We start from the raw sequence: 23679 nt of genomic DNA, 5'->3' as shown, positions 1-23679 counted from the left end.
AACGCAAACCATCAGGAAGGGGCTTGGCCTGATCCCATATGCGTTACAAAGGAAACGCATACGATTCATAAGGAGTACCACGTGTTTTGCATGGTTTGCAAGCGTATGTGATTAGGCCAAGCCCCTAGCCGTTTCGGTTGGGTTGCAATTCTAACTAGATGGGTGGATGCAGCCTTAGGCGGGCATATGTCTGCCACGATGTAGAGATGACCTTCCCCTATCCATAGAGATGCATGATGTACGGCCGTACACATAGGGAAAGAAAGGACATGTCTATGGGGGATGTAGATATGTGCGGCCATTGCTGTCTATAAGCGACGTATGTACGGCCGCAAGCTTGCAGCCATAGATACGTTCCCCATACGTTGGTGTGAATTTGGCCTTAGTCAGTGCCTTATAATTCTGGTGTCGTCTTATTCGAAAGGTGGTATATGGGGCCACACAGGCAAAGGAGCCTATATGAGACTCCCAACTCCCAGTAGCTATGCCAATTAGGGCAACATATAGCAGATTTGCAGTAACAATGGAGGGAGCCCTGGTTAAAAAAGATGAAACAAACCAGAAGTAATGGGAAAAGATTAGTATCTTGACAAAATTATCCACTTAGAAGGTACTATCCCAAATAAAAATGGATTTTATTGTTTTACAACATATGATAGGTCGCGTTTGGTCACATATGTCGACCATGTATCTAAAAGCGTAGAAATGGGATATGCGTATCAAACCCGTCCATGTCCAGGGATGGTGATGCAGTCATTATTCTGTCCAGATTCTATATGACTATAAAACTCTACTGCTTTTTTCCCCTCCCAAATATGTGTTTTTGAGCTGTCTATATCACAGATGAGGCGCCGCTCCTCCGTAGATGAAGGAGCTTTAGGAAAAGCGATCTTTCATTTTGGCTGTCAGCGGTGAGCGCCTCACATGCTCACATATCTGATGGGTAGGTCAGACAGAGAAGTGCAGCCAGTACCTGGTTTTGCAGACAGCCCACTCTCAGATTTAATCTGATCTGGGCCCCGGAGGAGCTGGGTTTCCGTCCGGCCACCTGTCTGCCACATGAAATGTTTCACAAGACAGATGGGAAGGTGACAGAGCTGTCCTTGGACAACGAAAGCGCGATTGTCAAGTCTGTACATCGAAATGAACATTGCTCTTCGCTTTTAGTCTGGATTTAAGAATCCTACACGATGCAAATGTTATACACGTACGCGGATAATATTCTAGAATCCTATTATAGCGGCTCATTATCCTTTTACTATCCTCCATCATCGATCAACCATCTAGGCTCCATTGCTAGTTGATGGCACATCCTGGTGCATCCTTATGACACACACGTCTTATTTTTTGTATAAAAAGAAAGAAATACACTTTTTTGGACACATTTTTAATAAAGTTAGCAAGGTATTGACTAGTAGCTGTCGTAAATCGGTTATTTCGAGTAATAGTTTGTTTGGTCTGTTTCGGTGCACGATGGAAGGGGCTGTCAGTAGTCGGCACCAGGAGGCAGATGACATTGGGATGTGTGATCTCCAGTCTGGCCCATGGAATTTAAGCCGCCGATTCTTCCTTGGCTATTATGGTGGCATGTTCGGCTGCTGCCAGCTCTTTAACTGGGGACTGGTGCTAATTTCAGGGCTAATTCCAAGCCGTTCCACATGGCTGACTATAGCAGGTGGCTGAGTCCGATGGAGCAGAGAGAAGAGGAGGGGCAGGGAGAGAGAGGGAGAAAATTACCCTGCTCGGAAAGGAATTCTCTGATTCAATTGACTGATTATTCTGTCAGATAATATGGGTAGCGAGGACAAGGAACACAGCCATACCAGGAAGACAGGGAAATACGGAATGGACTTACCGCCACAGTCTAAATACAATACACAGACTCTTTGATTTATTACAATATGTACATGACTATCACCGCATACAGCCTTATGTAAATCTTTACATTCATGTTTTTATACATATATACACTTACCGGCCACTTTATTAGGTACACCATGCTAGTAACGGGTTGGACCCCCTTTTGCCTTCAGAACTACCTCAATTCTTCGTGGCATAGATTCAACAAGGTGCTGGAAGCATTCCTCAGAGATTTTGGTCCATATTGACATGATGGCATCACACAGTTGCCGCAGATTTGTCGGCTGCACATCCATGATGCGAATCTCCCGTTCCACCACATCCCAAAGATGCTCTATTGGATTGAGATCTGGTGACTGTGGAGGCCATTTGAGTACAGTGACCTCATTGTCATGTTCAAGAAACCAGTCTGAGATGATTCCAGCTTTATTACATGGCGCATTATCCTGCTGAAAGTAGCCATCAGATGTTACAGGGTACATTGTGGTCATAAAGGGATGGACATGGTCAGCAACAATACTCAGGTAGGCTGTGGCATTGCAACGATGCTCAATTGGTACCAAGGGGCCCAAAGAGTGCCAAGAAAATATTCCCCACACCATGACACCACCACCACCAGCCTGAACCGTTGATACAAGGCAGGATAAATCCATGCTTTCATGTTGTTGACGCCAAATTCTGACCCTACCATCCGAATGTCGCAGCAGAAATCGAGACTCCTCAGACCAGGCAACGTTTTTCCAATCTTCTACAGTCCAATTTCGATGAGCTTGTGCAAATTGTAGCCTCAGTTTCCTGTTCTTAGCTGAAAGGAGTGGCACCCGGTGTGGTCTTCTGCTGCTGTAGCCCATCTACCTCAAAGTTCGACGTACTGTGCGTTCAGAGATGCTTTTCTGCCTACCTTGGTTGTAACGGGTGGCGATTTGAGTCACTTTTGCCTTTCTATCAGCTCGAACCAGTCTGCCCATTCTCCTCTGACCTCTGGCATCAACAAGGCATTTCCGCCCACAGAACTGCCGCTCACTGGATGTTTTTTCTTTTTCGGACCATTCTCTGTAAACCCTAGAGATGGTTGTGCGTGAAAATCCCAGTAGATCAGCAGTTTCTGAAATACTCAGACCAGCCCTTCTGGCAGCAACAACCATGCCACGTTCAAAGGCACCAAATCACCTTTCTTCCCCATACTGATGCTCGGTTTGAACTGCAGGAGATTGTCTTGACCATGTCTACATGCCTAAATGCACTGAGTTGCCGACATGTGATTGGCTGATTAGAAATTAAGTGTTAACGAGCAGTTGGACAGGTGTAACTAATAAAGTGGCCGGTGAGTGTATGTCTAATGGAGATGTCATTATTATCTCATCCATATATTTATCCGGAATCCATGTTCTTTATACAAAAACCATAAATGAGAAATGACCGCATCATGGTATATTGTGTAAATCCGTTATCCAGGATTGGATAAGAGAAACATTGCCTCTTAGCTACCTTTTAAGGCAGCCCCCTTAAAGGGAACCTGTCAGGAGAAATGAACCTAATAAACCACTACCAGTGTGTTGTGAAGTAGCTGAACACCTTCTAAATCATGTTTCATCTATGACCCATTGTGGTGGCATCATCCAGAAACTCTACTTTGAAGTGACATTGTGAAAATTGGTTGTATGAACTCAGGGAGGCAGAGATTTTAACACTGAAGTCAAGCTCTCTCTTCCTCAGAAAGCCCTTTTCACTGTAATTGATGGTCCTGAGTCAAGAGACATCTCTAACCAGATCTTCTGGAGTCCAAAGCATGATGTCAACCATAGAGGAGGAGGCATCAGAGCTCCTCACCTTGACTTTAGTGTTCAAATCTACTCCTCCTTGACTTTATACAACCAATTTACATCAATTTACTTCAAAGTTGATTTTCTGGATGATTCCATCACACTGGACCATGAAAGAAACAAAAACTAGAAGGTCTTACATTGCTTGACGATATACTGGTAGTGGTTTATTAGGCAAATTGCTGATGTCAGGTTCCCTTTAAAGGGCACCTACCACCACAAATCTACCTATAAAGGTAGATCGGGTGGTAGGTGAATCAATGGGACGTGAGGATAGCCCTTTTAAGGGCTAATCCTCACGTCCCCGCACTGTTTTATAAACTTTTATTACCCTAATATGTTAATTTACTTATGCGGCTACTGGGGCGTGGAGTAGCCGCATCTGAGGTTACACGAGGCGGCTACTCCACGCCCCGGTAGCCACATTACCCCTCCTACTCACCATGTTCGGCGCGCAGCTGCTCGTAGCTGCGCGCCCTCGTCCGCCGATCCTGCCGTCTGCGCATGCGCAGAACAGCAGGCCCGCGCCTGCGCAGCCCCGGCTTCAGAGCAGTGACCGCGCAGGCGCGGGCCTGCTGTTCTGCGCATGCGCAGACGGCAGGATCGGCGGACGAGGGCGCGCAGCTACGAGCAGCTGCGCGCCGAACATTGTGAGTAGGAGGGGTAATGTGGCTACCGGGGCGTGGAGTAGCCGCCTCGTGTAACCTCAGATGCGGCTACTCCACGCCCCAGTAGCCGCATAAGTAAATTAACATATTGATGTAATAAAAGTTTATAAAACAGTGCGGGGACGTGAGGATTAGCCCTTAAAAGGGCTATCCTCACGTCCCATTGATTCACCTACCACCCGATCTACCTTTATAGGTAGATTTGTGGTGGTAGGTTTCCTTTAACATCAAGTATGAGTTTCACTAACCCTAATGATGTGATACGGGATTCAAGCCAAACCAGTCTATCTGTTCTAGAACAGATTCAAAAACTTTAGGCAGCACTGTTTCGATGATGATTGTATCTCTTCAGCACAGTATAGGGAACTGGTTTAGCTGAGGGAGAGGCTTTTGATTAGGGTCAGGAAGTAAGATATATAGATTGATCATTTAGAAATGTTCTCTACCTGAATCGCTTTCCTTTAGTTGTACCTGACACCGATATATGGAAAATATAGGAAGACCTAGTTGTTGCCTACAAGGTATGTGTTTTCACTGGGACGATCCAAGTAATGTATAGAGATTTCTCAACATTGCTCCGTGGAAAAAAAAATGCACTTCAGCTCTCCTCCAGAAGGAAGAAAACTCTAGTGTCCCTTATGGAAAGTGACAAAGTAAGCAGCACTCCAAAATCCAAAAACGGTTCCAGTCCCAAAAACACAGACCTTTTGCAAGAAAATGCACATTAGCTCTCCTCCAGAAGGAAGAAAACGTATTCTTGTGCCACCTATGTAAAGTAAGGGAGACTGCAAAATCCAAAAATGGAGTGAATTTACAAGTCATTGTCTGATTTCCAATACCAAAGACTTTTACAAGCAATGTGCCGTAAGAAGAAACAAATGCACATTAGCTCTCCTCCAGAAGGAAGAAAACTCTCTCTCTAGTACCTTAAATGCTAAGTTAAAAGTAAGGAGAACTCCAACATCCAATAAGGGTGAGGACTTCACGAGCTCCTGTATGATATTCCAGTTCCATTAGGTTAACAGTGATTTTTTCTCAAGCACTATTCGATAGGAGGAAAGTATGAACGAGTTCTCCTCCATAAGGAAGAGCTTTCTATATTCTGCCAGTTATAGACCATGAAAGTCAATATCGGGCTCGTAAAAGAGCAGTCAAACCATAGCTATAGGATTTTTTAGATGCTGTGTAGGAACTTGGTTTTGGGTTTTTTGTTCCTCATCATTACAAAGCAGCAAACTGTTTTCCTAATTCCCCCTAGTTCCTATATATCAATACCCTACCCATAAGAGAGCCATTTTGTCTCGGTATCATATACATTATGGCCATATTTTTGCGATCCTATTTAGTCTACGAGTCTCAACAAAGTTCCAATGGTCAATGGTTCTGTCAGTTCTGATCATTGTTCCTACGGTTGACCTGGGACATGACAAAGTGACTTGTTATGAGTTAAAATCTTCTTGCAGGGCATGCAAATTGCACTTTATCCTATATATTGTGGATGTCAGGGGTGTATGAATAATGTACAAGTCAGCACCTAAGATCCACCATGTAGCAAGACCTAAACCTCGGCCAGTTGAAAAGCTTGTAGATTAATCTTGCATCCTCTATGTCGGATGATTTTAGAACTATTGACGTAGGTGGACCTGTACATTTTACATGGTGCCCATATATAATCCTTTTAGCATGTTTGTATCAGTGAGAGAGTTAATACCAGGGTCAGTCTCTCATCTTCTTCTCCTCCCTCAGGATAGAGTTATTCTCTGCTGGCCTTTTCCACCCTCACCCTGCAGCCAACACATCTGAAAATACATATGCATAAGAGCTATTTGCATATGCTAATCCATGCACAGCTCAGTGTATTTGCATAGGTGTGAGTTCCCCGGCAGTGATATGGGATAGGAGGGGGGCTATAAGAGTAGTAGCGATGTAGTCCCTCTGCATGCTACGGCCAAAAGCGTTTCGGCTCTAGGTGCCCTGTCGTTCACTATGTGAGATTATATTGCAGCACATCTGCTCTAGTAGTTGTACCCAATTTTCTTTACTCTTATTGTAGTTTTTGATCCATACATAAATGTGGAAATATCACAAATACTTTCCAGATAACCCCATATATTTGCCATAATCCCCCCCCCCAAAAGTCTCAACTTTGATATTGGTCTTTGTTAATGACCAACTTAATAAATGATTGCCATCAGGTCTAACTTAAATGGAGTATCCAGAATTTAATACAGTCGGTCCCCGGGTTACGTACAGGATAGGTTCTTTAGGTTTGTTCTTAAGTTGAATTTGTATGTAATTCGAAACTGTATATTTTATAATTGTAGACAATTTTTTTTGGTCTCTGTGACCTCTGTTATAGCTGTTTATTGTAGCCTAGGGCTAAAGTACGGTAAGTTACCGATTACCAGAGGTCCGTTTGTAACTAGGGGTTGTGTGTAAGTCGGGTGTTCTTATGTAGGGGACCGCCTGTAAAAAGGATATGTCCTCAGTATCCGGTAGGTGGCACCCACAGGTTTTGCTTGGTATAGCCAAGTTTGATCGGACTAAGGCCACACACGCACGAACATATGCTGATATGGGTCGCAAAATGGGGAGTGTTTCCATCCCGTTTCGGGCAGATGGAACTGGGCAGCTGTCCTGAAATGTGGGCAGAAATAGGACCTGCTCTATAATTTACGGAAAACCCATTCGGCTTGGTCACGGTACACCATGACCATGCAAAATAGAAGTCAATGGCGGGCATGAGCTAGCCACAACAGCTAGCTACCAGCCGCCATCTACAGCCTAAGCTGAAGAATAGACCATACGATGGCAGGAGGTCTATTACATCTATTACTTCCTTAGTCAAAAAATATCCCTCCAGTGCCATCCTGACCCCCTCAAATAGAAATTAATATCCTGCTTCTACATCGGAGACAGAAGAGCCCAGTCATGAGATGAATACCTCTATACTCTCTATATAGAGAGTACGTAGAAAACTTCTGCTGTTGTATGCAACACACACTACCCTCTCTGTGATCGGATATTAGCCATTTGTTCATTATTTGTAACCAGATTGTATTTTGTGTTTTTTATATAAAAATAGTTGCTGGAAGTGTTGAGTCCAGTGTATTAATGGGCTGTAAGCTCTTTCACCAACAAGCCGCTCTTTCAGCCACTTACTTAACATGGTGCATGGTGAGAAGTCATCAATCAGTGGCTTGTAAAGTGAAAGAGTCTGAAACTCGTGAATACAGTGGACTAACAAATGTCAGTAAAATTAATTAGCTGTAAGCAGCTAAAACATTGCATATTGCAAAAAAAAGCCTTAAATTAGTATTCACACAAAGGCAAGATTCATAAATATACTCAGGATAATAAAATATCAAAAAATTCTCTAAATCACATAACAAAAATACAGCACTTTATCATAAATATCTGTCTTTATCATTCCTGGTGTTTACAATTTCGGTTTTTCTCTGGATACAACCGTAAATCTTCTGACTATGGTCGATTCTTCTCATGAATAGCTTCTCTTGTCTGCACACTGCAGTGTGCTCTGCCTCCATGCATTAAAAGACCAGCTCAAACACAGGCATTTCCGGCTGACAAGCAACAGTGTGCAGAGACTTGCTCTACAAGCTACAGACAGATAAGGTCTTTATAGCAGAGCTCACTGTGTGTTTTATTGATTAGTTGAGTTAGCAGAGCTGAGAGTGTCATTGTGTTTTATATCTCATTTCTCTTTTTCTATGTGTCAGATACTAGAAGAATCTTCAGAAGCTAAATAAAAGTGTAGATAAACCTCTACCCTGATAATCTAAGCACATTGTCAGTACACAGCATCTCACAGCACAGAGGGATCATGAAGCGTCTGCTTAGAGAGTCCCCGCCCACACTGTGGAATCTTGCACTGAGAGATAGAAGCTAAAACAACAATAAAACTAAGTAAAATTGCAAAGTAAGGAGTTAAAAGGATCTTTAGTGTGTAAATATCACTAGGGGATTACAATTTGCGAACTTTCTTCCATGGGCAAACGCCTTTAAGTCATCTTGAGTTGGTTCTGGCTGTAATGAGGATATAGATTATCTATGGTGAAGTCACTCTGCTAGGGAGAAAGCTGTCAATCAGTGGCTTGTGGACTGAAAGAGTCTGCAGCTCATGAATACACTGGACTCACAAATGTCTGTAGGTAGTTAATATACAGCATATTGTAAAAAACCTAAGTAGCCTTAAAACATCATAAGTTGATTCTGGTTTGCGATGAGGATACAGAACATCTATGGGAAAGTTACTCTGCATAGGGAGAAAGCTGTCAATTCAGTGGCTTGTGGACCAAAAGAGTCTGCAGCTCATGAATACACTGGACTCACAAATGTCTGTAGGTAGCTAAAACACAGAAAAACCTAAGTAGCCTAAAGACATCATAAGTTGGTTCTGTTTGCGATGAGGATACAGAACATCTATGGGGAAGTTACTCTGCATAGGGAGAAAGCTGTCAATCAGTGGCTTGTGGATGTTAAAAAATAACTGCAGCTCATGAATACACTGGACTCACAAATGTGTAAAAACATAAAAACACAGTGTATTTCTACTTTAAGTAGCCATTAAGTTGTCTCTTAATATAGGGTATAATTTGCTATCCTTAGCGGCTGGTTGCCAGGAAAATCTTCCAGTAGATTCCAAGCTCCTACTGATGTAAGAATGGATGGGGCGAGTTACAGGGAGGCCGTCCTCCTCGTCTCACTTTCCTCTCAATGTATTCCAGAGCCAGTAATAAGGATTATTTAGGGTTTAGGCCGGATACAGGAGCAGAATACATTACATTAGTGTGCACACTGGGGATTAATATGAGAAGACTCCAGGCTGCTTTTGATGACTTTGCACTCATAATGCCAGAGAAATTCTTTGAAAGACAGAAGACACAGGGATTATGAGGGCGCTGAGGCATTACAACTTGAGCCGTAACCTGCGAACTGACACTACAAGCCCCACAATGCACTGGGGTGCTCACTCCGGGAGTCACCAGTGAGTCCGGTTACATTCATGTGTAGTCTCTCTTTTTTGCTGGTTTGCTTTGAGTTTTATCTTATTTTAGCTGCATAATAAGTGTAAAGTTTTAGAGTTTAAGGAGCCAGATTTTACAATTACGGGGAGAAATCCATATCTTCTTGTCCAATGTTCAGTCATGCCGTGCAGTCAGAGCACTGAATCATATAAAGACTACAAATAAGTAACTATATAATACCATCAAAAACCAGGGACACTTACTCATAGATCCAGGCCCCGTGACTGCGGTGATCTTCTTATATTTGTGACCCATGGCTTCCTTTCTTCTAAAATCAACTTGTAAAGTTATGCTAATGAGCCAGAAGTGCTAGTGAGGGCATAACCAGAGCCCCTCTATTTTGCAGCTCACCCCTTTGCCTCGCTCCCTCAGCCCTTCTACCTCGCTCTGCATGAGTGGGAGGTAGGAAGTGCTCCTTCACAATGTAGTCTGTGAAGCTACAGCACAAAGGGGCTCTTGTAAAACCCCCAAGAGCCCTTCCGGCACAGAGGCATAATTTTAAAGGTTGATTTTAGAAGGAAAAAGGCCATGGATAACAGAGTAGATTACCACAGTCACAGTGCCTGGATCTATGAGTTAGTGTCCCTGGTAAGATTTCCTTTAACCAATGAGAACTAAAAGTACCACCCAGCTAGAGCGCCAAGTACTTGCTAACGAAGTGTTAATCAGTTGCGATCACCATTTGCAAATTGAGGAAAACCTTTGGAATCACTTCCATCTACACCAGTTGTAACTCCTCCGATTCTGTCACAATTGGAATGTTTTCTGTAGTCCTCACCATTCCCGATCAATCAATGCTTTTAGTCATTACACCCAAGATGCTAATTAGGGGTGGACCTGGGGCTGTTTGTTACACATTAAGCACGCCCATTTGACAGTATAAGAATTTTGGATGCAGAACCAATAAAGGGGATGCACAGGGTTCTTGTTGGTGGAGGCAGTAGAAGGTTACCTATATAGTTATAATTTACCTATATACCTTATATACTCGAGTATAAGCCTAGTTTTTCAGCACAAAAAATGTGCTGAAAACCCCAAACTCGGCTTATACTCGAGTCAAAAAAATAAATATATCTAAACTCACCTTTCCGGCAACCCCTCTATATCTTCTGAGCGATCTGTCCGGCAGCGGCGGCAGGCTATATACACTGGGGCAGGGTCTGGCAGGCTATATACACTGGGGCAGGGTCTGGCAGGCTATATACACTGGGGCAGGGTCTGGCAGGCTATATACACTGGGACAGGGGCTGGCTGGCTATATACACTGGGGCAGGGGCTGGCTGGCTATATACACTGGGGCAGGGGCTGGCAGGCTATATACACTGGGGCAGGGGCTGGCAGGCTATATACACTGGGGCAGGGGCTGGCTGGCTATATACACTGGGGCAGGGGCTGGCTGGCTATATACACTGGGGCGGCTGTGACCAATGCATATCCCACCCTCGGCTTATACTCGAGTCAATAGGTTTTCCCAGTATTTTGTGGTAAAATTGGGGGCCTCGGCTTATACTCGGGTCGGCTTATACTCGAGTATATACGGTAGTTATAATTTACAAAGATACTCTGACACCTTTACCTGGGACAGGGAACCATCTAATTTCTTTATGGAGATTGCCTATGCAGGCCATCTTTACAGGTTTACCCTTGATGTTCCACCTGGGATTCTGGGAAAGGAATAGGCAAATAAGTTTTACAATCACATGACATAGGATTATATCCAAACTAGTGAGTCTTTTCCAAATGGAATATGAGTAGACAGCAGTTGTACTTGTAATTGTACTTGTATTTTGTGTGTGAGTACAGTGTAGGGAACTGTTTTGGCTTGGTGGGGGGTCATCGACTTGGGTCAGGAAAGAAAATAAACTCCAGTTCCCTACACTATACTGATTGAATGAGTTGTAAAGGGTTATTGCCTGTATTATCAATCCATATGTGCATAATTCTATAGCCTCCAGTTCAGAAATCACCTAGATTTTAGATTTTTCTTAAAAAAACTTCAATCAGTACAAGTAAAAATCTAAGGGGGAATCCATTAAGACTGGCAGCTCTGGCACACCTATCCAGTTTGGACATGTAAACAAAGACTGTACTGGCAAAGTTATTTTGCCATAGTCTCCACTGGTTCAAATTCCTTACTGCCCCCTCTCCCTGCCTCGACACACCCAAAATGGCATGGAAGTGGAAGAAGCCTGAAAACTGGCAGGAAGGGGAAGATTCATGTGCCTTCTCTGCCACAAAACTGCTGGAGAAGACATAATGGGGGAGAGTTATCAGAAGTTTCTGAGAGCAGAACCTTTCTAGTTGCCCATGGCAACCAATCAGAGCTCAGCTTTCATTTTCCCAAAGCTGTTTATAAAATTAAAGCTGAGCTCTGATTGGTTTCCATGGGGAACTAGAACAGTTTTACCTCAGAAACTAATGATAAATGTCTCCCAATGAATCTCCCCCATTAAAGGGCACCTACCACCACAAATCTACCTATAAAAGGTAGATTGGGTGGTAGGTGGATCAATGGGACGTGAGGATAGCCCTTTTAAGGGCTAATCCTCACGTCCCCACACTTTTTTGATAACTTTTATTATCCCTATATTCAAATTTACTTATGCGGCTACTGGGGCGTGGAGTAGCCGCATCTGAGGTTACACGAGGCGGCTACTCCACGCCCCAGTAGCCACTTTACCCCTCCTACTCACCCTCGTCCGGCGATCCTGCCGTCTGCGCATGCGCAGAAGAGCAGGGCCGCGCCTGTTTCGGAGCAGTGAGCGCGCAGGCGCGGGCCTGCTCTTCTGCGCATGCGCAGACGGCAGGAGCGCCGGACGAGGGCGCGCAGCTGCGCGCCGAAGATGGGTGAGTAGGAGGGGTAAAGTGGCTACCGGGGCGTGGAGTAGCCGCCTCGTGTAACCTCAGATGCAGCTACTCCACGCCCCAGTAGCCGCATAAGTAAATTTGAATATAGGGATAATAAAAGTTATCAAAAAAGTGTGGGGACGTGAGGATTAGCCCTTAAAAGGGCTATCCTCACGTCCCATTGATCCACCTACCACCCAATCTACCTTTATAGGTAAATTTGTGGTGGTAGGTTCCCTTTAAACTATAGTCATAAGAAATGTGATCTCCCCAATTTGTAGAACAACAAAAGCATCTCATATCCTGATACTTTCTGAGATATTATTGGATCTGCTTCTCAACCAGTGTCTCCACCTAAATTTTTAATCACTGAATTCACAAAAAGGTTTTAGGTGAAGCTGCTGTAGCTTCTTCCTATACTGTATTCAGAGGCCTCGCTAAACTATTAGTTTATCAACTCACAGAATTGTGAATGCAGCTCCGAAGTTGACCGTATACTCTTAAAGGGGTTGTCCCAATTTAGGAAGTTATCTCTGGCCGTTCCCACAGAAATGAATGGAGTGGCAGGATGCATGCTCACCCTTCGCTCCAAAAATTAGTGAGAACGGGATCGGTGGAATCCTACCTGTTGGGTCCTCACAGATTAGGTAGTTATCTCTTAGGCCAGTGGTGGCGAACCTAAAGCACTGGTGCCAGAGGTGGCACTCGGAGCACTCTCTGTGGGCACCCGGGCCATCACCCCAGCACAGTGCTTCCAGACAAGACTCAAAACCTCCTCCTGCAGTCCCGGGCCACAGGATGTGCTGTGATCAGTGCTATTTTAAAGCTACACATTGTTAGCTGCCCAGGACTACAGGAGGTGCAGACAAGGTTACGTTATTATTGGAGCTCCTGCTCTGGGCCCCGAAGTTCTTCCTCTTCAGGGGACCCTGGAAGGAAGCTACAATGATAATCTGAATTCTGAATTTCTCCTCTTTATTTCAACTTTATTGGTGTCCTCAGGATGCCAATACAATTAAAAACAGTGACAAAACAGGTAGTAACATGTTACTGCCTAAATTGCCATGTTGGCACTTCCTATTTATACAAGTGGGTTTGGTTGTAGTTTGGGCACTCTGCCTCAAAAAGGTTCGCCATCACTGTCTTAGGTACTTCACCTCTTTTATGTAGTTCTGCTCATTTTAGTAAAAAGTTAATGGGGCAAATTTACTTACCCGGTCCATTCGCGTTCCAGCGGCGGCTTCTCCGCTCTGGATTCGGGTCCGGCCGGGATTTAATAAGGTAGTTCTTCCGCCGTCCACCAGGTGGCGCTGCTGCGCTGAAAGTAAACTCATCGCGCCGGAATGCACCGAGCTGGACCAGGTGAAGGTAAGCGGTCCTTATGCGACACATTTTCGGTTTTTAAATGCGGCGGTTTTTCCGAATACGTCGGGTTTTCGTTCGGCCACGCCCCCCGATTTCCGTCGCGCGCATGCCAGCGCCGATGCGCCACAATCCGATCGCGTGCGCCAAAATCCCGGGGCAATTTAAGTACAAGCGGCGCAAATCGGAAATATTCGGGTAACACGTCGGGAAAACGCGAATCGGGCCCTTAATAAATGACCCCCAATGTGTTTGAACAGAGTAGGGAGGAGTCTAGAGGGGAGTAGACCACTCCCAGACACCTTTGGTGGTGGCTTTTCTCCTTTTTGAGTACAAGGGATCGGCATGCTGAATGTCAACATAGCCGTTTTTTTTTTTTTTTATATACAGGTCAGAAAACATCAGGTGGACATCAAATACAAATGAGATGGTTACAGGCAGAGGAGAATGACCAAAATATGGTCATACTGGTGATCTTTGGCCAAATAGGCGAAATAACATGTGGTAGAGCCATTGTATAAAGTTTAGCAAATTTTGGCTGTAGGTACTACAAGTAATCTGAGGAAGGTCCTCTCTGCCTTTATCCCTTCCCATTTGATCCTCAGCTCCTCCCATAAGGTGAAAGTAAAAGCTGCAGCAGGCTCCAGCAGCTTTCACTTAGAGCAGAGTACAAGCAGTAGAGTGGAGGCAGGTATATGCATAACTAATTTAATAAAATATTACTTAATAAACCCTTCATTTGCTTTTTTTTAATGAATACTATATTTTTACTAATTTTATTATGAACCCTATAATCCCTGGGGGGTATTTGTATTTGAGGACTAGGGACATAAAGAGGTGCATGGTTATAGTGGGTGCTTACCTGCCTCATGTGTGTAATTTGTTTTTTTCTCATGGCAGGGGAGCCTCCAGGCCTATGACCGCATGTCCCATCCCTTGTCCACCAGACCTCAACTTAAGGTACATAATTCTGATGAAATGTTGGGATGGGGGTTACACTTTAGTTTTCTTGCACCCCCTCCATACCCAATTTTACGATCACAAATGATTATATATTTTACTCACATTGAAGGCTCTGTTTTTTGTATGTTATATTGAAATCTATAAAATTTTTAAGAATTTCTAGTAATTAATTGTCATCCTTAGAAGAGATGTAGCGCAGACTAGTCATTTCTATTTCGGAACAGATTGTGAGGTGGAAGAACAAATCAAAATCGATTCCTAAAGGCTAGTTACCATAGTCCAGACTGGTTGGTTGGCTACTTCAATCCTATGAAATTATGGCTAGTACTTGCCGATGGATATTGAAGACCATAAAGTCATAAAAAACATATAACAGGAATACAAAGTTAAAAAAATATTACAAACACATGTAGTCTGCTTATAAAGAATAAAATTGGCTACCTGTAATTCTCGCTTAAGGTGAAACTTATGGCCAATGGGGGAATGATATTCCTTTACTAAAATTCATATATTTATATACGTGATCACACCATAGGCAGTTTGTACTTGTGCAGTATCATTATCATAAATCTCGCTTTCTTTAAGTTAAGGTTGTGCCAGCTTTCCTATAATATGTTTGATTTTCAATGAAAGACTTGGCAGGAAACGCCCTCCGGCCGGCAGGCGTGACCATTTTGTTCTTTCATATGTTGACAAATCTCTACGGTCCCTAATGTAGTGTGCCCCCTCAGATTTCCATCCAATGTTCATGATACCGTTCTACCATCTATTGACAAAATTAGGCACTTCTCAACAAATAGGCGCAGGTAGACCCCCATGCACATGATTTAAAAAATTAATTAAGTTGCAGTACCAGGGGTTGGCCACTATTGGAGCTGTACTCTGTGTGGTGGTTGAGGTGCTGGAGCAATCAATTGATCAGGAAAGGTTGTCAGGTGTCGGACCATTACTATCCTGGTTTTATGATTTTTCCTATGACTATGAACATGTAATCAATATCACTGAAAAGCTGAAAACGCCCTTTAAATAGGAGCTGTCACCAGAATTGTACCCCTCACACCTGTAATACCACTGGTAAAAGGTTCAAATCCTCCTCATATTATCTGCCAATGAGGCACCCTTTTTTTCTGATATGCAAATGATTAGAGATGAGTCATCTTCTGAACAGAAGAGTCAAGTTTTCTCCCACTCCTTCTTTTGAATGACAGCTCTTTAAATCTCTGCTTGAGCAGACAGGAAGTCCTATTCCTGTCCTTACCATAATGTTGTCCCTTTCACTGCAGGTTCTATTAGCAGTGATCACTGAGCAGGAAACTGCAGACGATTTCACCCAGCCATGATGGGTGGGGCCATGTGGCAGTGGGCGGGGCCATCTCACACAAAGTGGGAAACATTTAGGGAAGGATTTTACATATGGGTGGAGGAGGATTTAAGCCCGGACAACAGCACTTTAACAAAGGCATAGTGGAGGGATGAGTAGAGTTGATTGTGCCTGTTCCTGATGACAGGTTCCCTTTTAAGGGTTAATTTCATGGGATCTGAAGGAAAAATTAGGAATAATTTACCCCTTTTCTTCTATACATTCTCTTAGCTAAGTTAAAGTAAGACGGTAGCCGCCAGGTGGATGATCTGAAATAAAGCACGGGCTCGTCTATGCTGAAGTTTTGAGAATATTTATGTAAGATGCTCTTCAGAACTAAGAATGAGTTTTAAAAAACTATGACGAGAAAATTCCAAGGAACGGAATTGCCACACTTTATGCAGTATTACCGTACCACATTATATCTCCAATTTTATATGATGGCATGGCGATGTTGCATTGCTTTCACCTCATGTATACAGTCTTTTGATTATGAGACCAGGATAAAAAACGGATGTACCTATTAGACGTCAATGCGACCTAATGGCCTAGTTATTTGTTCTTGGCGTGCAGGTCCAAAATTACCCAGTAACTAAAACACAATATTGTGTAGGAAACTTTCTAAGCTCACCAGATATGACTTGGATGTTTTGTTTTTGTTAGAGAAAAGTCTGTTTTTCTCTTCATGCAATCAAGCTCCTCTGTGCATTAGGGGCGGAGCCACTCCGGCAAGTGCTCCTGTTTTTCTTCTTTTCTACTTCTTTTTTGTTTAGAGGAGGTCAATCATTGTGAAAAGAGACAGTAGGTAATGAAAATGACAGCAGAAAATGGCAGAGATGGCCACACTCTTTGTGCACTGAGATGAAAATTTGCATGTTTGTATATAAATATTTTTTTTCCGGTTTTCAGAACGGAAATATCGAACAAAGTATGAAGCAAGAGGGAGATAGATATTTTCTGAATTTTCCTGTTATCCAATTTTAGACTTTAGAAAAATTCACAAAATAAAGAAAAAATTTCTGCAAATTTTGCCTTCATTTTTTTACTTTTATTTGCTTACTGTTTTTTAGCTGAGCGAGCTCCGCCTCTTTGTATGATATATTTAAAGGAAATCTACCATCAAATCTACCATCAAATTTAAGTATCGATAAATCTTGGGGCGTGGAGTAGCCGCGACTAGTAGCCTCATGTCCGGCTACTCCACGCCCCAGTAGCCGCTTAAAAAAATTAGCATATAAAGACATTAAAGTTTACAAAAGGATAGCCGGGACATAAGGATTAGCCCAAAAAGGGCTATCCTCACGTCTCATTCATCCACCTACCACCCGATCTATAGGTAGAATCGTGGTGGTAGGTTCCCTTTAAAGGAAATTTGCCATCAAAGTCCATCATGATAAACCAGGGACATTACTAATAGATCCAGGCACCGGGACTGTGGTAATCTTCTTATATCTGTTATCCATGGCTTCCTTCCTTCTAATATCAACATTTAAAATGCTATTGAGCTTGAAGTACTATGGGGGTGTTACCAGAGGCCCTGCTGTGCGTTAGCTTTATAGCTATATAGCGTATAGCTGTACAGAATCACCTCCCTTTGCTCCCTTGACACACTGGTAGTGGAAAGTGGCTCTGATACTTTCTCCTTAGCACTTCTGACTCATTAGCATAATTTTAAAAGTTGATGTTAGAAGGAAGGAGACCATGGATAACAAATATAAGAAGATTACCACAGTCACGGTGCCTGGATCTATAAGCAAGTGTCCTTGGATTTTGATGGCAAATTTCCTTTAATATATTTTGTAGTCTTTCTTGTCGGGTGACCACGTCCCTTTAAGGACAAAATCCAATCCACATATATTCTGAATGAATGCACCGAAAAATCTCCTTTTAGCTTCACAGAGGCTGAAGAGATGGGAAGAAGGGGGTGGCTGACGCTGACGCTTTTTCTCAGCTTTTTTTTTTTCCCTTCTATTGACAGGGAGAACAATTTAACCAAACGCCAGGCCATCATTTTGCCAGTCAAGTGTGATATGGGTTGGTCAGGGGAGACATCCGCCTGTATGATTTGGAGGAAGAATTGCTGAAATTGCAGTAGTTACGTGGGAATCAGCTGTAGGTTCCGTCATTAGAGCCCGGAGATTCTTTTATCCGTTGTTGGCAAAATAATGAATTCACAGATAAAATGCTCTTAACCCCAGAGGGGGTGTAACACATTAATATTGTTTGGATTGAGATTCTGCGAAAAATACGTTTCTCCCTCGCAGAAAATGCTTTGACTCATGGAATTATCTCCCAGTGGAAGTGGTGAAGGCAGAGGGAATTCAGAGCATCCCATTTTTTTTTTGTGTGTTGCGATCTATAAAGAATATAAATGAGCGTATATTTTCTAAAATCCTGGGACAGGTATTGCTTATATTCACTTGATGTAAAGCTGTCGCCAATAATGTTAAGACAGCATGTTATAGAGCAGAAGGCGCTATGCAGAATAGTGTCTTATGCTAGCCTACTGTGCATAGTGTCCTATCTGCAGGCACCATGTAATATAGAGCAGGAGGAGCTGAGCAGATTGCACATAGTGTCCTATATGTAGGTAGTATGTTATAGAGCAGCCAGCAGTAGTTGAGTAGATTGTACAAAGTGTCTCATGGGCAGTAAGCAGGTTATAGAGCACAAGAAGCTGAACATGTTGTAAATAGTGTCCTATATTCAGGTGGCATGTTGTAGAGCAGGGGGAGCTGAGCACATTGTACACAATGTCCTATCTGCAGTCAACATGTTATAGAGCAGGAAAAGCTGAGCACATTGTATATCGTGTCCTATCTCAAGGCAGCACATTATAGAGCAGGAGGAGCTTAGTAGATTGTACATAGTATCCTATCTGCAGGTGGCACATTATAGAGCAGGATGAGCTGATCAGATTGTACAAAGTGTCCTGTCTGTTTGGGCAGCATGTTTGGGCACATTTACTAAGCGCTTTGTGCCGGTTTACTGATGGCCTTTGTACTTTCTTTTCTTTTCTGGCTGCACAGGTATTTAAGAAATGTCTGCACTAAAATTGTGTTGCGCTAGCCACCGTGCGACACAAATTAGGGGGCGTTCAAGCATGCGCCAGATTTAACATGCAAAGTCTGTTGCACGCCCTATGTTAATAATAATAATAATTCTTTATTTATATAGAGCACACAGATTATGCAGCGCTGCACAGAGCTTGTCAAATCTTTCCCTGTCCCCAATGCGGCTCACAATCTAATCAACCTACCAGTATGTTTTGGAGTGTGGGAGGAAACCGGAGAACCCGGAGGAAACCCACACAAACACGGAGAGAACATACAAACTCTTTGCAGATGTTCACCTGCATGGGACTTGAACCCAGGTCTCCAGCGCTGCAAGGCTGTAATGCTAACAACCCAGAGGCACCGTGCTACCCATAGCATTATGTTAAAGGTGCATCACAAAAAAGTTGGTGAACTCTGTCGGGGCCAGTGCAGGGAAGCACCAGATTCATGATTTCTGGCAAACAATCTTAGTGAATCTGTCATTATACACGGGCAGAGAACTTTTATTGCAGTTTCCTACATTCTTAGTGAATGTGCCCCAGTGTCTGATACCTCCATATAGAGCACTAGGGACAATCTACTAGCACAGGTGATATATTGGTACTTGTAAAATTAGAAGATCTGGAATTACATTACTTGTAGAAGTGAATTCTTATAGCCCCACATTGGCCATGAGGTTTGCACCCTGAGAATATTTTGCTATTGCTGCCTTTGCTTGGCAGATGAGCTTACACTCCATGTTGCGGGCTGACGCTGTGCGGTAGTTGCTGTCAGGTCTTAGCACCGTACAGCTGTGTTCTCTCGCCCCGCGCTTTGTTGTCGCTGATTGGATTTGACATGTGAAGCTGTGGAAGGAGGGGGGCACCTGACCTGAGTGGGGGTCGCCTAGTACATCAGGTGTCGGCGCAGTAATGGGACGTGACACCTCTATTCTGCCCATCTTGTATCTCAGACCTGGCTGGCCATAATTGCATTTATTTGCAGTTTTTTACCTATTTGTCTGTTTAGCAAATAGCTGATAGCATTAAATGTGTGTCAGGACCTCGCTTTTATTGGGCACACCCCTGACATAGAGACACGGGCGGGGGCGGCTGTAATACATAATAATACAGAAGTCTTCCTAATATCAAGTATATTGTTATGGGGTTTTTATGAATAACATAATAAGGACATGCACGCCACTGATCGGTCCACCCCACAGATGTCACAATAAGATAGGAAATAAGGAAATCCACCATTAGAATCCATCATGATAAACCATCAAAACGTACTCATAGATCCAGGCACCGGGACTGTGGTAATCTTCTTATATTTGTTATCCATGGCCTTCCTTCCTTCTTTCTAAAATCAACGTTAAAATTATGCTAATGAGCCTGAAAAGCCACTGAAATGGTTCCCAGAGCCCCTCTGTGTTTCAGATTCACAGGCTGTTACACTGTGCAGGAACACTTCCCCCTGCCACTATGTGCCAAAACTTCCTGTGCTGCAGTGAGATTACAGCAGGCAGGGGGGAGTGCTGAGTTAACAGAAAGGGAGGGACATTGTAAGACCCTTTGAAGCTACAGCATGGAGGGGCTCTGGGCACTGCCAAATTAGCCTTTCAGGCTCATTAGCATAATTATAAAAGTTGATTTTAGAAGGAAGAAGGCCATGAATAACAGATGTAAGAAGATTTCCACAATCACTGTGCCTGGTTTATCATCACTTACTAACAGTGTAACAGGACCTTGACAAAGACTTAGCTGAAACACGTTGGCCGGACGCTGTTCCTTCGTGTACCTTTGTGTTGTCACAGTTTTATACTGAACTACAATAGAGAATAGAATTCTGTTAAGCCTTTGTATTGCTGGAATTTTCTGCTGTTTAAAACTATTTAAGTCATCCCCTATCCTTTAGATTCAGGATATAAAGCTGATTGCTGAGGGTCTGATTGTTGGGACCCCCACTGATCACCGGAACAGGACCCTTAGCAATCTGGAGAACAGACTTTTCTCAGATGGGTGGAGCCATGCAATGTGTTCCTGCCCAGGACCACCCATTTGACTGCGTAGAACCTATTTAGCATTGTTTCTGTATCCAATATGTTATTTATACATCCTACAGTCAGATGGGAGGTTCTAGTCTGGAGCAGACAGCCTTGCCCCACCCATCTGACAGTAGAGATCTGAAAATAATCATAACAATTACCTGGGAATGGTTTGGGGCTAGCGATAAATTTCCAACTACATCAGAATCAGTGGATGCCTCACTACTGGAACTGATGGGAGGGGTGAAAATTCCTCTTTTATCGTAAAAATAAGTAAATACTTTTCATGAACGATTCTGGTGCATCATTTCTTATATCAATTACTTGTACCATTCCTCCATTGTTTGTTCTAGAAATTTATGAATAAACGGGACATTACCATTCCTCTTGTCAAGTGGGTGTATCCCTCTTGTGTTCTTGTATCTGATTGGATCATCAGACACACCCCTATCACATTGGTAACACCCTGCTGACCATATATTCATATTACTATAAGGGACATGGCGCAGTTTTGCAGAACGCGTTTGCATTATGTTTCCACATTGCAATCATTTTCTTATTACCAGATACAAAAATTTTTTGTTCTTCGTGAAAAAATTCCTCGTACATTGTTAGGGTTGGATTATTTATGTGCACTAGATGACGCTATTAATCTGATAGCAGTGTAATGATGGCACTGATGAGCCGCCCCATATACCTCTTCTTTGTATCCACCATAAGGACGGCAGTAAGTAGGAGAGGTGTGCGGCGTCTAGTGCTGCAGGACTGAAAGGGTTAAGACGAGCCGCCTGCGGCTGTCAACATTAATTTCTTCCCGACTCTGTAAACATCAGGAACATAAAAGGCCAATTTCACAACTAAATATAGCAGCGTATTTTGGCCTGATATAAATGGCAGATCACTGCTGTAGAACACGACAGGCTGAGCGTCCCGGTGATACACGGCTCCAAGGTAGAGGGAAATCTTACGACCTGTGCGCGTTCCTGCAATATGAAAATCAAGCAGTATATCACAAGTCATGGGCCCACGGCCAACCAGAACCAAGTGGGTTGGTTACAATGTACTGGGACTGTTGCGTGTTCCGATAGACGTGGTCACTGCGCCATTTCCGTGTGTTGATTTATGGTGTTGAAGGTCAATGTGAAACCTCTTATAACACCCAGATTAAATCATTTTATGAAGAGTTTGTTCACATTTGCAGTTGCGTTTTATGTAAATCTGGTTTTCAGAAAGGCATGAAAATGATGCAGAAATCAAGTCGTGGAAATTTCTGCAGCAAATTCCTCTGTTCTCCTGTTGTTTACTTTTTGAGGAATAGAATACGGTAAACGGGTTCAAACATAAAGCTGTATTGTAGATAAACCTACCTGATCCCTCCGGTCCAGCGCTGGCTGGCCATTTCTGTTTCTGGACAATACAGGCACTACCCGACTCAAGGACACCGGACTTAGACTGGGAGATGAACTTACATCAGTGATGGCGAACCTTTTGGGAAGTGAGTGCCAAAACTACAAGCAAAAGCCACATACTTTTCACAAAGTGCCAAATGCCAATTTACAGTAACTAAAGTAACTCACAGGTTTCAAACGTATTGGCATCCTGAGGACACCAATACAGTAGAAAGGAGAAATTCTGATTATTAATGTAGTTTACCTCTAAAGTCCCTTAACAGGACGAATCACAGGTCCGGAGAAGAGTCTATAATGATAATCCAGCTCTGTCAGCACCTCCTTGCTCCTCCTGCACTTCTAGTCACTTTAAAATAGTGCCAAACGAGGCACATACTGGGCTGCCTGTGCAGGAGAAGGCATGGTGACCTGGGTGCCCACAGAGAGGGCTCCGAGTGCCACCTCCGGCACCCGTGCCATAGGTTCGCCACCACTGACTTACATGATCCCTCCGGTCCAGCGCTGGCTGCCCATTACTGTTTCTGGACAATACAGGCACTACCAGACTCAAAGAAACCCAAATTAGACTGGGAGATGAACTTACCTGATCCCTCCGGGCCAGCGCTGGCTGCCCATTAGTGTTTCTGGACAATACAGGCACTACCAGACTCAAAGAAACCCAAATTAGACTGGGAGATGAACTTACCTGATCCCTCTGGGCCAGCGCTGGCTGCCCATTAGTGTTTCTGGACAACATAGGCACTATCCGACTCAAGGAAACCCGACTTAGACTGGCAGATGAACTTACCTGATCCCTCCAGTCCAGTGTTAGCTGTCCATTAGTGTTTCTGGACAATACAGGTACTATGCGACTCAAGGACACCTGACTTCCACAGACGGCCCTTAGTTACAGACTGACCTTTCTGCCCACTGTGACCTCTGGTGAAACCTCTGAATACTAAGCTTCAGTCACAGCTTGCAATGATCAGCTGTAGGGTGTCTGTAATTAGGTGTCACATGAAACAAAAAATAATTTGTCTGGAGTTACTCTTACTAAAAATACCAGTTCCAACCTACGTACAAATTCAACTTTTAAGAACTTACCTACAGAACCTATCTTGTATGTAACCCGGGAGAGTGCATGTACAGGAGGAGAAACTCCAGGTTATTCCATGTGCTGTCTATAAGGATGAAACATAGAAGTAAAGTTTTAATATAAATCTTTTATATTTGGTAGTATCAGTGGTAGTACCAGCTCGATGTTCACTAGCTGTCCGG

The 23679-nt window shown here is 43.4% G+C and overlaps 1 protein-coding gene across 7 annotated transcripts in view; it reads left to right on the top strand.

Annotated features, from left to right (window-relative positions):
- The window catches only part of NPAS3 (neuronal PAS domain protein 3), a 322632-nt gene that overhangs the window by 119450 nt on the left and 179503 nt on the right, over positions 1-23679 (top strand). For 4 of the 7 annotated variants that reach the window (XM_072115376.1, XM_072115374.1, XM_072115378.1 and 1 more), the window contains exon 2: positions 14509-14568. The exons of the other annotated variants lie outside the window; for them this stretch is intronic. In XM_072115376.1, coding sequence (XP_071971477.1) covers positions 14509-14568 — 60 coding nt within the window. The remainder of the gene's footprint in view (positions 1-14508; positions 14569-23679) is intronic. 7 annotated transcript variants of the gene reach the window in all.

The sequence above is a fragment of the Engystomops pustulosus genome, chromosome 7 (assembly GCF_040894005.1).
Source record: "Engystomops pustulosus chromosome 7, aEngPut4.maternal, whole genome shotgun sequence".
NCBI classification, from domain to species: Eukaryota; Metazoa; Chordata; class Amphibia; order Anura; family Leptodactylidae; genus Engystomops; species Engystomops pustulosus.
This window is presented reverse-complemented; position numbering and strand designations above follow the sequence as displayed.